The sequence below is a fragment of the Bidens hawaiensis genome, unplaced genomic scaffold, assembly GCF_021521415.1.
Source record: "Bidens hawaiensis isolate Kalapana, Puna unplaced genomic scaffold, B.hawaiensis_p1.1 tig00000697_1, whole genome shotgun sequence".
Lineage (NCBI taxonomy): Eukaryota > Viridiplantae > Streptophyta > Magnoliopsida > Asterales > Asteraceae > Bidens > Bidens hawaiensis.
Window position 1 is genome coordinate 1,140,781 of NW_027491041.1, and position 16,044 is coordinate 1,156,824.

Genomic DNA, 16,044 nt, shown 5'->3' on the forward strand with positions numbered 1-16,044 from the left:
GATCGTAACAGGTCAAGCTTCGAGCTTAAGTCTTTGTAAATTAGACGAGTCGAGCTGGAGGCTAGTCTCGTAACAATAAATTAGAAAGGGGAAAGTCAGTGAGTCTGCCTCCTGCTGCAGTGTTGTTGGTCTTGTTGACCTCATTTCGACTCCACCCAATTCCCAAATCCCATTTCATTTGTAGCTGATGACACTCATCGATTTCATCACCATTATTATCTGTTAACTTATGGAGTTCGTAGGAAGAACTGTACGGAAACAATTCAAAGGGTTTGGGGTTTTCACGGGAGTCGTCAACTCATTCGATTCCGCATCCGGATTCTTCGAGATCCGCTACGACGATGGCGATTCTGAAGAGATTGATCTCTCTGAGTTGACCGCACTTGTTCACTTCGATCCACCTTGTACGGATCCTAATAAGAAGCCTAGGGTTTGGGTTTCAGGTAATGTACTTGCACCTCTTAATACTAATTTCGACTCTGTTGATAATAACTGCTTGTGTGTGCATGGGTCGGTTTGGTGATTAATCCATAACCATAACCATAACCAATCCATTATGGGGGTTTCGATTAGGTTTTGAAGGTCACAGTGAGTCTTTATGGGTGCATTGATTAACATAAAAAACGATATTATATAATCCAACAACTTATATATTCCATATATAATTCCCGCATATTAAATAAAAAACGGCATTATATAATTCAACAATGAAATTTAAGTTAATTCGATATCAAACATGAACCAAAAGCATCAAAATGGTATAGTCTGACGATATGTTTGGGGGAAGGTAATCCCAACCTAAGTGCCAGTTAAATAAATGGCTCGGTTCGGTTATTTGGCGGTTTTCGAAAATTCATTAAACCAACCCACCGGTTATGTCGGTTATGGTTTGGTTAACGGTTAAGTTGCTCACCCATACTGTTGATAGTAATTTGGATTCTGTTGAAGTTGGATTAATGAATGATAATAATATTATTGTTGCAGTTGCTGATAGTAATTTGGATTCTGTTGAAGCTGGATTACTGAATGATAACATTATTGTTAATGATAATCATAATAGTAGTAGTAATGATGTTAGTGGTTGTTGTGATAATCTGAACTCTAATGATGAGAAAGTAAATGTAAATGATGACGGGATTGATTTGAATTTGGAGTTGATTGAGGAAAATGATTTGGAATCAAAAGGGAAAGATTTAGTGGAGGATGATGCTATTAATGTTAAGGAAAAACGGTGTTTGGATTTGAATATGGACTTAAATGATGATGATAGTAAGAATCAAGATGTTGATCTCGGTGGTTATATTAAGGAAGAGAATACCGGTAAAGATGCTTCCGGTGGCGGTGCAACGAGACGTCCGATAGTCTTGGGGATTCAGAGTTGTTTTAATAATCAGACAGATAAGAATGACGTTGATTATCATGAAAGTTTGGAGAAAACAGATGTGGGTGGTAAGAAACGAGGTAGAAAGAGGAAAAGTCTTGCGGATATTCCAAAAACTCCCGCAGAAAGTGGGTTAAGAAGGAGTGCTAGAAGACGATCGATGTTTTCGGGTGACAATCGTGATGGTCATGCTATCAAACTTGATGATGTATATGATGATAATGGTAGTGCTGTTTCAGAGGACCAGCCTACAAGTTCTGAATGTAAAGAATCTGAAGAAGTTAATATTGTTCCTCCAATGATTGAGTTACCGCCATCAACAGGAAGCTTGAATTTAGATGACCTTCCTGTACTTGATGTTTTCTCGGTATATGCTTTTCTAAGGTCATTCAGCACAATATTGTTTTTAAGCCCGTTTGAGCTTGCGGATTTTGTAGCATCACTTAGAAGCAACTCTCCCAATTTATTGATTGACTCTATTCATGTTTCTCTTTTATGGACGTTGAGAAAGCTTCTAGAGTTCCAATCAAGTGAGGGTTCAACATCAGCTACTAATTGCTTAAGGTATGCATCTTTTGTTTTGTACAATTTTAACTGATTTAATCATGAATGCATTGAGTTGTGTTTTATCTCAAACAGGTCAAAATGTCAAGTAAACAAGTTTGCTAATAGGGAAATAGGCCAAGTGGGTTGAAAGTCCCTCAAAGTCTAGTTTTAATGCATACAACCTGCTAAATCTTTAGTATTCCATGATTTGATGATTATTTTAGTAATATTTTTTTGAAAATGTAAATAACACATTACTTATATATAAACGAACTTAAAAGAAATTGACAAAAAAGGGCCTAAATGCAAGCTGATCCGGATCATCTTGCCCTTTCTAAGAATGACCATTTTGCCCTTTTTCCTGTAGAACATTCACAATAGAGAGAGAGAGAGAGAGAGAGAGATGGAATGACATGTAGTTGGTTAAACAAAATATAGAGATAAGTTTAGGGAAAGGTGATATTTAGTTAAATTATAGAGATAGAGATTCTAATGTGAATGCTCTTGAGTTTTTCTGTTTATTTATTTATTTAGTTAGTTTATAAATACAGGGATCTTAACTGGGATTTACTGGATTTGATCACATGGCCTATTTACATGGCCGGATACCTACTTATGAAACCTGGTTTTGATCTTGCTGAATTGAAGTTATTCAAAACTGACTACCACAAACAGCCGGGATCCGTGAAGGTTAAAATGTTACAATATATTTGTGATGATGCGATAGAAATGGAAGCTATAAGTTCAGAACTTAATAGGAGGTTACTGGGAGATCCTACTAATCTTATGGATCCAGATTTAAATACAAAACCAACGGCTTCTATGAAACGGAAGACAACAATGGCTATTTTTGGTAGTTCATGCATGAGTGAAGAGGTTGTTGATGAAAGTGTAGATCGGAACAGTGATGAATGCTGCCTTTGTAACATGGATGGTAACTTAATATGCTGTGATGGTTGTCCTGCGGCATATCATTCAAAGTGTGTAGGTATTGCCACTAATCTTTTGCCAGATGGCGATTGGTATTGCCCAGAGTGTGTAGTTGACAAGAAGAATCTTAATATTAATGTGGCGAAAGCAATACGAGGTGCAGAGTTATTGGGAGTTGATGCACATGGACGGTTGTATTATAGCACTTGTGGTTATATCTTGGTGTAAGTTCTTTCTTTTAAGTTGTAATGTTGAAGCAGTTTCTTTTCTTGTTTTGATTGGTTTTGTAATTTGTTGAATGAATCTTTTTCTGGATTTCTTTTCCATTAGGGGGTAGTAAGGGTTGTAAATGAACCGAATGTTTGGTGGGAAATTTATGGGCGTTGGTTCGTTTAATAAATGAACGAACGTGAACAAAGAATCTCGTTCGATTAATAATATGAATGAACATGAACACAAGTCTCATTCGTTCAATTGCGTTCGTGAACGTTTGTTTATGGAAGGGCCTTTTTTTTTTTTTTTAATTTTTACTGATCGCCCTAGGTCACTAACCTTTAAACCTTTATTATTTAATTTTTATTTACTTTATTATCCTAATTTAAGCTAGTCAATTAAGATTCAGGGCTTTCGTTTTTCCAACGTCCTTAAATTGCTGCTTCGAGTCTTCCGTAGTTTCATTTGTCGATTTGTGTTCATTTGCATTTGTTATGAAATATACGGACAAATACGGACACATTCAATTCGTTAATGAACAACACGAACAGGAAATTTCGTTCGGTTATGTGTTTGTGAACCGTTAGTTTGTCTGGTAAATTCTTGATGAATGGACACGAACAAGGCCTTGTTTGTTTTGGTTTGTATAAAGCTCTAATTAGGGGTGAAAACGAACAGGGTGGGAAGTTGGGTAACAGGTCAAAATGGGTTGTTTGATATTTAAGACTTCTTTCTTTGATTAAAATGATTAAAGAGGTCCTATGCATAAGTACATATAGATCTCTATTGATTGTTTTCTTTAATCCAATATATTTTACCTGTTGTAACAGTATGAAATATTACATGATTTAACCTCACGTTTTTCTAATTGATTACTTGAATGAATTTACAGGTCAGATCTTGGTGATGCTGAAACCGAAACCGAAACCTCGTATCATTACTACCACATGAATGACTTAATCGCCCTCATCGACACACTTAAATTACCAAATGGCCCTTATGAAGATATATCAGATGCCATCATAAAGCACTGGCATTTATACAATAAAATTCATGTTGAGAAAACTAAATTGGATTCAGAGAAGCCGGTAGAAGTAGACAGGACAGGCACAAGAAAGAACATGTCACAACAGTTAGAAAACAGCTATCTGAATTTTTATACCTTTGCCAGAGTGGCATCATCAGTGGCTGAAGAATGGGCCCGGAAAGTTCCAGATAACAAGACTAACATTCAAGCACCTACAAAAACTTTAGAGGAATTGATTTCAATACAAATGAAAGCCATAACAAAGATACCTGCTGACTTTTTCTGGTCAAACATTCACAATCTGAGTCTGGATGCACGTAAAGAAAAGTGTGGCTGGTGTATGGCTTGCAAGTTTCCTACTGATGATGGGATTTGTTTATTCTACATGAATAACGGTTATGTTTTGGAAAATTATACAAGTCAAATATTGGGTTTTGATTCACGAATAATTAGCAGGAATGAACGTTTTCTTGATGTTATGTGTCATATTTTATACATTGAAGATAGGTTGCGTGGTCTTTTGTTGGGTCCTTGGCTCAATCCTCATTTCCCAAAGCTTTACCGTAAACGTTTTCATGACGCATCTGATTTTGCTCCAGTTAAAGATCTCTTGCTCATGGTAAGATTTTCATTGACGTCTTGCTACTTTTGTTTAGAAAATGCGTGCTTTTGGTATACGTTAATGACTTAGGGGGTGTTTGTTTTTTCTTCAAACATCTTCAAGGGAGCTAATGTCTGCACGCGCGCAGACATTACCCTTGAAGACTGTTTGTTTTTTTTCTTAAAACAGATCTTAAGTTATCTTCTTTCATCTTAAAAGAAAAGCAAAGAAATCTTGCTTAAAACATCTTCGCAAAAAAATCATACTCTTATCCCTTTGAAGCCACCCTCTCATCCACTCCTCCCACCACCGTCCGCCACCACCACCCACCGTACGCCACCACCACCATCCCCCACTGCCACCGTCCACCACCATCCACCGCCACTACCCACCGTCCGCCGCCACTACCAGCATCCACAACCACTACCCATCGTCTGCCACCACCACCACCACCACCATCCATCACAGCCACCACCAATCACCACCGTCCACCACCCACCACAACCGTTCATCACCACCACCACCCACTGTCGGACGCCATCACCGTCAACTACCACCGTCCACCACCCACCAAAACCGTCCATTACCACCACCCACTGTCCACCACCACCATCCATCGCCACTACCCACCGTCCGCCGCCACAATTTTATTATTATATTTTCTATGTAACTTGAATAAATGACTTCTATCTTGTGAGATAAGTTTGACAGTTATGCAGACAGTATCAGCTTATAAAAACAAACAGTCTTATATTTTCAGCTTGCAGATCTTCAGACCACATCTTCAGTTGCAGACATGAAAACAGATGAAATCAGCTTGCAGACAGTTTATGTCTGCAAAAACAAACAGCACCTTAGTAGAACATATGATTTATGCTACTGTTAAAGATACCATAATATTAGGGTTTATGCCACTTTCGGTTTAAAAATACCTGATTTTGGCATATATTAATGACTTAGTAGAATACACAATTTATGCTACTATTATAGATACCAGAATTTATGGGTTTGTGCTACTTTTGGTTAGAAAATTACGTGTTTTTCGCATGCATTAACGATTTTTTGGTAGAATATACGATTTATGCTACTATTACAGTTTCCCGTATTTTAGGGTTTATGCTACTTTTGGTTTGAAAATGCGCGCTTTTGGCATACATCAATGGTTTCTTAGTAGAATATTCGATCTATGCTACTATTATAGATTCCCGAATTTTAGGGCTTATGCTACTTCTGGTTAGATTATGCAAGTTTTTGGCATACATTGATGACTTCTGGTAGAATATACGATTTATGCTACAATTATAGATACCCAAATCTTATGTTTTAAGCTAATTTTCTTTGTAAAATGCGCATTTTTGGCCTATTAATGACTTAGTAGTAGAATTTTTTATATATGCTGCTATTAAGGATACCAGACTTTTATGGTTTATGCTGCTTTTGGTCAGAAAATGTGTGGTTTTGGCATACATTAATGACTTTTTTGTAGAATCTATGATTAATGCTACTATTAGTATTACAGATACCAGAGTTTTATGGTTTATTACTTTATGCTACTTTTGGTTAGAAAATGCATACTTTTGGTGTACGTTCATGACTTCCTTGTAGAATATAGGATATATGCTACTATTATCGATACCGAAATTTTAGGGTTTATGCTATTTTTGGTTAGAAAATGCAAGTTTTTTGGCATACATTAATGACTTCTCACTTGGTAGAATATACGATTATGCTACTGTTATAGATACCAGAATTTTTTGGTTTATGCTACTGTTGGTTAGGGAATGTATTGTTTTGACATTCGCTTATAATTTTTGCTACTTTTGCTCAGCTAGAGTCCAATATATGGTCTCGTGCATTATCGGATGAGTGGATAAAACACGTGGATTCAGTGGCCATGGTGGGGTCCGCTTCTCATGTTGTGTCATCTAAGTTTCGCTTTCCCTCAACTAGAAACGTGGTTGGAAAGAAAAGATCCAAGTCTTCGGATCCAGAACCGCACTCGTCTAAAAATGCGTCAAGTGGTGTGGGCCTATTTTGGTGGAGGGGCGGGAGGATCACAAGACGGCTTTTTAATTGGAAGGTTTTGCCTTGCTCGTTGGCTCGCAAAGCTGCTCGTCAAGGTCTGCTTATGAAACTTCTAATCGCAAATTTGAATTAATTAGTTGTAATTTGAAATTATTGTTTATTATAGGTGGGTGCACGAAGATTGATGGTATATTGTATCCTGAAAATTCTGATTTTCCAAAGAGAAGTAAAGTTCTTGTGTGGCGAGCTTCAGTCCAGTCAGCAGTTACTGTGGAACAGCTTGCTCTTCAGGTACCTTTAATTAGTTGTATTTACTTAGACCTTATTGCTAGTTTAACCAGAAAATCATTTAGTTTGAGATATAGTTTGTTTCCAAAATGGTCAAATATCGAAAAGAAAAAAACTTATCTAAATTTGAACCAGGTCAAATTGGTAGTCAACCAGGTCAAAAATAATCTGAAGTGTAATGTGTACAACCTCCTCCCTAATTGCATTATTAAAGAATAGTTTTTATTTTAAAAAGTTGTTGCTGTTTTCTAGAACCTTAATTATGTATAAAGTTTAGAAAACAAGTGTTGGTGGGTCTACCAGACCTACAATTTATGTTTCTTCTTATACTTCTTTCAATAATTTAGTCTTCTGTAATGAACCTCTACTTATATATACGTACAGTTTATGTATATGTAATCATGTATATACGTGTGTGTTTTTAATGATTGGTGATTCTATTTGTCAGATTAGGGAACTTGATGCACACATTAAATGGGAAGAGATTGAGAACAGCAGTCATCTGGCAAAGATGGACAAGGAATCTTTAAAGTCAATGAGGTCATTTAAGAAGGCTATAATCCGGCGCAAGTCTTCAGATGGCGATGGTGCGAAGTATCTTCTAGATTTTGGGAAAAGAAGATTTATACCCGATACTGTTGTAAAGCACGGGTCTAAGGTAGATGACTCAGCATCAAGTGAAAGGAAGAAGTATTGGGTGCAGGAGCCTTATGTTCCTTTGTTTCTTTTGAAACCGTTTGAAGATAAAAGAATTTCATTGAAGTCCAATAAGACTAGTAGTAGTATTAGTCTTCCAGTTAGCACTAAAAACCCTTCAAAGAAAAATGTTTTTGACTACCTTTTATCTAAAGCAGAAAAACCTGAGAGTCATCTGTGTAGCCACTGCAACAAGGAGGTTCTTATCAGGTACAACTTCCACATTTTATATTGTATGTAATAAAAGGAGTATGTAATCTATGCAGTTAATGCTGAAAAATATCGGATATCTGTCAAGGACCGATATTGTCAAGGACTAATACTTGAGATATCGGTTATCACAGTGGGATATTGGTAATTTTAATATACATAATTTTTATATATAGCCACTCCTGCCATTAACAAATTAACCTTTTGCAACTTACAAAACACTAACTTTTGTAGCAAGTAGGAAATGATTAAGACTTGAAACACTAACATTAAACACTAAAAATTGACAATTAAGACTTAAAAACTGAGATCGGGAAAATTGGTGAGATACCGGTCAAATATTGGTGAATATCGCCGATATTATTGGCTACTGAATACTACTGATAAAATATGACTGATATTTTGACTGATATTCTGCTAGAAGTCCGATAACCGCTATAGTACCGATATCAACTGCATAGTATATAATCATGCTAGTTTGTTTGACCAAGATATTAAATCATTATATCTGATCTTAGATGAAAGAGCTTGCAAAAGCAATTTAACCCTTGTATAATTATAAAAGAATCAGCTTGTAAAAGGAAGTACTATAGTAATAACATATCATGCCTTGCAGTTTTTTACTTGTATGCAATGGGGTCTAATAGTTAAATTATCTGATTTCAATATCTCAAATGGGAACTTAAAGACATACGGTGCCTGATCAGTATATCATAATCACTTTTTCCCAAAGACTCATTGATTCTTTTTTTATTCTTTTTAATGTCTGATTACTTCTTTTGTACACAAAACTAAGATGGAAAGTTCGTCACCTTATAATATTCTCGATATTTATGAGAAAATCAAGATGCATTTGACTTTTCAGAACATATTATCTCTTCACCCATGATTGTAGTTTTATATTCATGTTCACGTGTAGCATGCCTGCTATATTCTTTTTGTGGTTGGGCTAATTTTTTTCGTTCTTTTTTGTTGTTACTTCAGGGATGCTATTAGCTGCCAATATTGCGAAGGTAAATATTTTCTGCACTACTCTTTCTGTTATTTGTGAAGGATATACATTTTAAAATTTTTATTTTATCTATGTGATACCTTTATTTTATCAAAAGAAGCCACTTTAATTATTGCAATTGATATAAACTGCAGGATTTTTCCATAAAAGACATGAGAAGAAGGTAACTGGAGGCACGTATACGTGCATCAAATGCCATGCTGGCGACACAGTGAAGGCTGCGGGCCCCAAGAAAGGGAAAATAGGTGCTCGGAAGACCAAAAAGGTCACAAAAGCAACCAAAAAAGGTGGTAAAGGAAAACAATCATTACCACAGCAAGCCAATAATAAAGGTTTTGTTGTACCTCTAAGACGATCTGCACGCACTGCCAAAATTGTTTCACTGCAAAGTAAAAAGAAGCCAGTGAAGAAGAAGAAGAAACAGTCAAAATCTGTTGGCAGTAAAAAGCAGTTAAACTCTATCTATGAAATTGAAAAACCAAAAGGTAAACGTGGAAGACCAAGAAAGGTCATCAAGCTAAGTTATAAAAAGAGGCGATCACCTGCGGTGAACGCTATTTATTGGCTAAATGGTCTCCTGTTGTCAAGAAAGCCTGATGATGAACGAGTAGATGATTTTGGATCCAAGAATCATATTCAACGGTCGGATTCCATCCCTGATGAGCCTCCTAAATGTTCTATTTGTCATGAACCAGAATTCAAGTCATGGTTGAATTATATTTGTTGTGATTCCTGCAAAGGTATTTTTTTTCTTGTTTGCATACTATTATGTAGAGATGGCAAAAAGGGCTGTTGTGTAATTCTATACATGTAGTATGATTTCAAAACGCTTTATGTAAGGGTGTAAATGAGCCAGGCCAAGCCGAGTTTGAGCTTGCCCAAGCTCAAGCTCGGCTCGTTTCAAGCTCTATGCCTAAAGCTCAGGCTTGCCTTGTTTATTATTTTTAAGTATTTAATTATTAAGGGTTAATATCATAAAAGAACCAATATGATTTTTCATTTTTAATGAAAAAGTCCGAACATACTTTTGGCATATAAAAGTGTCCCAGTACATGTTAAAGAAGCATGAAAAAGTCCCTCAACTCAGTTTTGCTGTATTAAAGTCCCTACACTTATGTAGAATGTATGTTCTTGTGAATAAAATATTTAGAGTAATCACTCGTCACCCTTTAAATTCGTCAAAATAAGATTATATATTATTTTTTTGAAAAGAAAATTGAATTGTAACTTCATCAAACTTTGACATATTAAGAGATAACGGGTTGATATTTTAATTATTTTGTTCAGAAGTACATGTGTTATTGAAAAGTACAAGGACTTTAATACCAAAAAATTGAGTTAACGGACTTTCTCATGTTGTTCTGACCAGTGTATGGACTTTTATGCCAAACTTATGTTAATGGACTTATTTGTAAAAATGAGAAAATATGTTGGCTTTTAATGATGTAATTCCTTGTTTTATTTAAATAAATTTTTATCTATTCATATCTGTATTTATAAATTTATATGTATATGTATAAAAAATATAAAATATTTTATTTTAATCATAATTTCACGTCTTATAATGTTATATATTTATTATACAAAATAAGAAGTATTTACATTTGTATAAATGACTCGTTCAGGCCCTCAAGCCTACTTAAGGTCGGTATATGAAGTTTAGGCTCAAACTCGTATCTTAATAATCTCCAACTTATCTTCGAGCATGTTTAAGCTCGGGGCGTTTACGCCTTTACTTTTAACCAGCTTTTGACCCGTTTCACCACTTGGAGAAGCACCAGTGTGAACCTCCAAATTTGGGTATTAAGATTTCTGATTATTAGTTCTGTTTTTTTTTTCAGACTGGTTTCATGGGGATGCTTTTGGGCTTGAAGATAAGCACATAGGGGTTATTATCGGCTTTAAGTGCCATAGGTGTCGCGAGAGGCCTGCACCCATCTGCCCGATCATAAATTCCGTAAGTGATAAACCTGAATCGAGGAAACTGAAAAGCGAAGAGGGAACTCAGTATGCTACTGCTGATGTGGCAAGTGCAACGGTATTTTCGGAGCAGAAACTCGTTGATGCAGAACCCATGTCTGGTTCTGAAGAAGATTCTGAACACAATGGGCCCGTGCCTGTGTTTGAGGAAGACCCTGGACAAAGCGTGCCCCCATCCGGGCCTGAAGAAGACCCTCGACAAAATGGGCCCATGCCTGGGTCAGAAGACTCTCTTCAAACCGGGCCTGCTTCTGGGTCTGAAGAAGACCTGGGACAAAACGAGCCTACACCTGGGTCAGAAGAAGACCCTGTACAAACTGGGCCCACGTCTGGGTCTGTTGAAGACCCTGTACAAAACAGGCTCGTGTCTGTCTCTGAAGAAGACCCTAGACAAAACGGGCCCATGTGTGTAGAAGAGCCCGAACAAAACGGGCTCGTGTTTGGGTCTGAAGAAGACCCTGGACAAAACTGGCCTGTGCCTTTGTCTAAAGAAGACCCTGGACAGAAAGGGCCTGCGCCTGGGTCTGAAGAAGACTCAGGACAAAACAGGCCTGTGTCTGGTTTTGAAGAAAAGCCTGCAGAAAAGGAGCCAGCAATTGCATTGCCATTGGTTGAAGAAAATGGTTCTTTGAATGCAAATACAGGTGGTGTTGATTGAAAGACAGGTTGCGTTGAGTTAGTTGATGATTAGCGAGTTTAGTCTATGGATTAGCATTTAAGATCGAACCCGTATTCTGGTGAATGCCATGTTATGGGTTGATTTATCCTTGAGATATTCTTCTTACATTGAGTTTTTAGGAAACACCAAATGATCCAACTGGTTTTCTTTATAGATTACAGTTCTTTACTTGGTTCTTTGTTTGCTCTTGGTATGTTTGTTTGTTTTAGTTCTTTATGTGGTGTATGTTTGTTTGTTTTAGTTCTTTACTGATGTGTTTTCTTCAAAAGGTGAATAGTTGATAAAATGTCTTAAGTGGGAAATGGGGTTTGAAGCTGAATTTTTTCAATAGTCACAAATGGTGCCTCCATTCTGGGAAGAGAACTGCGATTTAAGAAGAGATGAAAGCAAGGTTTGAACTTTGAATGACACAAGTTAAAGTTATTATTAGAATATAAAGCATTAGTGGAAGTAGTAGTAGTAGGGGTAGGATGATCAGTAAATGGGAAGAATAGAAGTGACTACTAATAGGCTTATGAAGAGTTTGGTTGGCACGCAGTGACTAGTGAGGTGAGTGAAATTAAACTGCTAACTTAAGATAGAGTCAAAGACTGTGTAGGCTATTGGATCTTGATTGCAAGAAGAGCCGTTAAAATATGGAAAGTGTGATAGCAATTCAAAAAGATTAGGGCTGGCTCAAATAAATAAAAAAGAAGTTTGAAGATTTACAATTTACAAGACTAAGAGACTGTTTGGTACGAGGTAATGGAATAGACGAAGGAATAGAATGGATGAGGGAATTGAATGAACAAATAAATGAAATGGATCATTACCATTTCATTGCCTTGTTTGGTTATCATCTAGAAAACTAAAAATGAAATGAATAATTAATTAATGTTGTTGGTCGGACAAAAAAAAAAAAGAGGGAATAAAATAAAATTGGAGGTAAGCGGTGGTGATGGTGGTGGTGGTAGTGGTGGTGAGAGGTGGTGGGTGGCGGTGGCGAGAGTCGAGGCGATTGGTGATGGTGGTTAGCAGTGGTCAATGACGGTGGTTAGCGGTGGCAGGTGGTGTGGCGGTGGTGGGTATTAGCGGTGGTGGGAGGTGGTGGGTAGGTTGCGATGATGGTAGGTGGCGATGGTGGTTGTGGATGGTTAATGTGGCGGCGGCGACAACGGTGGTCGGTGGAGGAGGGGGGTGGGCTAGTGGTGGGAGGCGGTGGTGTAGGTGGCGGGTGGCGGTGGTGATGGTGATCGATGGTAATAGTGGGAGGGTGGTGGGAATGGGTAGAGTAAAAGAGGGGATGGAATGAAAAAAGCCAAAGGGGTGGATGGAATGAATTTTAGTGTTTTAGAGGGAATGGAATAGACAAGGTAATGGGTGATTCCATTCCTTTAGCCAACTAAACACACTTTTCTTCATTCCTTTGTAATAGTTCATTCCATTCCACCTCTTATTCCTGCGTACCAAACACTACCTAAGAATTTGGGCTGTTTAAAAGTTGTAAAACTACATAATTCCAATTTTATTCAAGAAGAAGCAAAGATGCAGTAAGTTGTTTAATTGATTCAATAATTAATTAATTATCTTTTCGGTCGCGAAAGAAGAGTTGTTCAAAAACAAAGTTATGTGCGAAACCAAAAAAACAAATAGAATTAGAAACATATGAAAAAGTTTTCTTCCAAATAGGTGTATAGTAGAAACTCTATAAAATAATACATTTGGGACCATCAAAATTTATTAATTAAAAGAGTTATTAATTAATTGATAAATTAATAATTATTAATTTATATATTAATTAATATTTTATTAATTTATAGTAGAATGTTCTGACTCACCCAGAAGAAAATGTAGTTGCACAGTTGTTGACTGATGAAGAAATTATTAAAAGCGTTATTGGAATTAATAAAGATGATATCGATGAAGAAGATGATGAAAGTTCTACAATGGAGCCCCCTTCACGAAACGAAGCTATTAAAGCGGTAATCACATTGAACAATTTCTTGTTGAGCTATGAGAAAACAACACCAGAAGTTCTTACCATGCTAAGGAAAATTAGAGATGAGATTCAAGGGGAAATTAATTTCAACAAAAAACAAAAGACAATTGAGTCATTTTTCAAGAAACCTTCATAAATTATTCATGTAATATGCTATGCATAAGGAATTATTAATTTATATTTTATATGGGGTCTAAAGAAATTATCAAAAATGTATTATCTTATAATTTTAGAGAATTATTAATTTAGCACTCTATCCCCGAGTCGGAACCGGCAAAAAATATTATCTTAGAGAGTTTATTAAAAAATCGAGTATTAATTTATCGAGTTTCTACTGTAGATGGAAAAAATATTTATCAATTCGATGTGTTTTGAAAAGTATTTACCTATCTGGTGTAGTTGGTAAATGTTTTTGCTTCTCTCTCCGAATCTTATTTAAAAAAAAGTTAATTCATTAATTACTAAATAAATAATAAAGATTTTTTTAAACAAAACACGGTATTGCTATTTACAAACTATTATTAAACTTACATAAACTTTTAAATTATAAATACTAAATAATAAAAAGTAATTAAGGATATATATATATATATGAATACAAGAAAACTTCATAAATTAAACTTGTGTAACGTATAAGTTATAAATTCGATATATATGTATATATAAAACAAATCAAAAATATTTTTTTTCTTTTATAATTTCAGTTATTACTTTTACTTTTGAAAAAAACATTTATGATATAATCTGTTTAATTAATTTGTTTTTTTTTTCTAACTACTTATGTTATTAATTTAAAAAAAAATGATTAATAATCGTGTTTAATAATATTTTTCTCAACGTTTCGGTATGTATGTCGTTGAAAACTAAGGTGCTGTTTGATTTTTCAGAGGTAAAATGTCTGCAGTCTGCGGACCACATCTGCAGACATCTGTAGCATAAGAGGTGGACCAAACCTCTGCACTCTGCAAGAATCAACGTTTCGGTATGTATGTCGTTGAAAACTAAGGTGCTGTTTGATTTTTCAGAGGTAAAATGTCTGCAGTCTGCGGACCACATCTGCAGACATCTGTAGCATAAGAGGTGGACCAAACCTCTGCACTCTGCAAGAAGAAGACTGTTTGTTTTTTAACGTCTGCAGACTACTAAAACTTTCAATATAAGCTTCTATACCAAAAACACAAATTATTGGGCAACAATTAAAAATATAAATCCAAATTTTATACCTCTGAACTAGCAAATTATAAAACTTACATAAACAATTTTCCACATGAATGTTTTTTCCTCCAAAAGTTTCTTCAATTGTTTTCGAAAGTAGATAGTTCATACAAACGAATGAAACGAGCCAAAACTCGAGCTTAAAACAACTCACAAGCCGATGACATAAACCTAAACTTTCTACAAACCTTTTTCAACAAAAACTTTGTATAGACATTTTATAATCCTTAACTTTCTACAAACTTTTTTCAATTAAAAACTAATAATACTTGAACAATTATGCAAAATTATAATTGAACAAAAAAGAAAAAAAACTAATAAATTAACAACTCAATTGAACAAATTAAACAAGAATTCAATTAACAAAAACTTAATTACTTAATTGATATCTGATGGAAATAATAAGTTTAGAAGAGGTTGGAAGACTATGGTCCAAGTCTGCACCAAGAAGAGGGCGCGCAGACGTTTTTTAATGAAACGTCTTTGAAAAAACAAACATTCTGCAGAGGGCAATGTCTGCGCGTGGTCTGCGCGTTGCAGACAAAAGAGGCCAGGAAGATCTTTTGTAAAAAAACAAACACCACCTAAATTTATTCACAATAGGGGTTTTGGTATCGTAAGCTATAACGAGTATCATTTTTCAGTACTAGTACTTTGACGAACTATACTGATACCGTTTGAGCGGCATCTTTACAAGTATCGGTATTATCGCAATCAATGTCCATTGAGTAAAGTGGGGAATCCCACTAATTATTATTATTATTATTATTATTATTATTATTATTAGCTTTGGATGAATTTATTTTTGTAATTAGTTAATTATGTAATAAAAATAATTAGAGTATAAACATTTGAATTGTTTACTTCTCGTATGTTTCGTTACCATATATTATTGAAATTACAAAAAAACGTATTTTAGATATATATATATATATATATATATATATTTATATTCTCGAATTTATTTGTGTTTAGTTTATGAAGTTGTTATGTGTTCATATATATATATACAACCTTTTGTTAATTCATTATTTTAATTTTATATATTTTTTATAATAAATAGTTTATAAGTTTGATAATAATTAGTAAATAACAATTTCTTATTATTTTATTTAGTAATTAATGAATTGAGTTTTATCAAATAAGATTAGGAAAGAGACAAACACATTTATCAATTACACCAAATTGGTAAATACTTTTCAAAATACACCAAATTGGTAAATATTTTTTCTATCTACACCCATTTGGTTAAAAACTCCACAT

General features: G+C 35.1%; 1 protein-coding gene across 1 annotated transcript; it reads left to right on the top strand.

Annotated features, from left to right (window-relative positions):
• The first annotated feature begins 229 nt into the window (after positions 1 to 229).
• LOC143531180 (DDT domain-containing protein PTM-like) lies at positions 230 to 11,784 on the top strand. The gene is made up of 10 exons (XM_077026528.1): positions 230 to 443; positions 985 to 1,945; positions 2,479 to 3,081; positions 3,963 to 4,716; positions 6,527 to 6,818; positions 6,890 to 7,014; positions 7,460 to 7,917; positions 8,902 to 8,930; positions 9,064 to 9,669; positions 10,771 to 11,784. Exons 1-10 carry the CDS (start codon positions 230 to 232, stop codon positions 11,565 to 11,567), a joined length of 4,839 nt encoding a protein of 1,612 aa, XP_076882643.1. The 3' UTR covers positions 11,568 to 11,784.
• Positions 11,785 to 16,044: the final 4,260 nt, after the last annotated feature.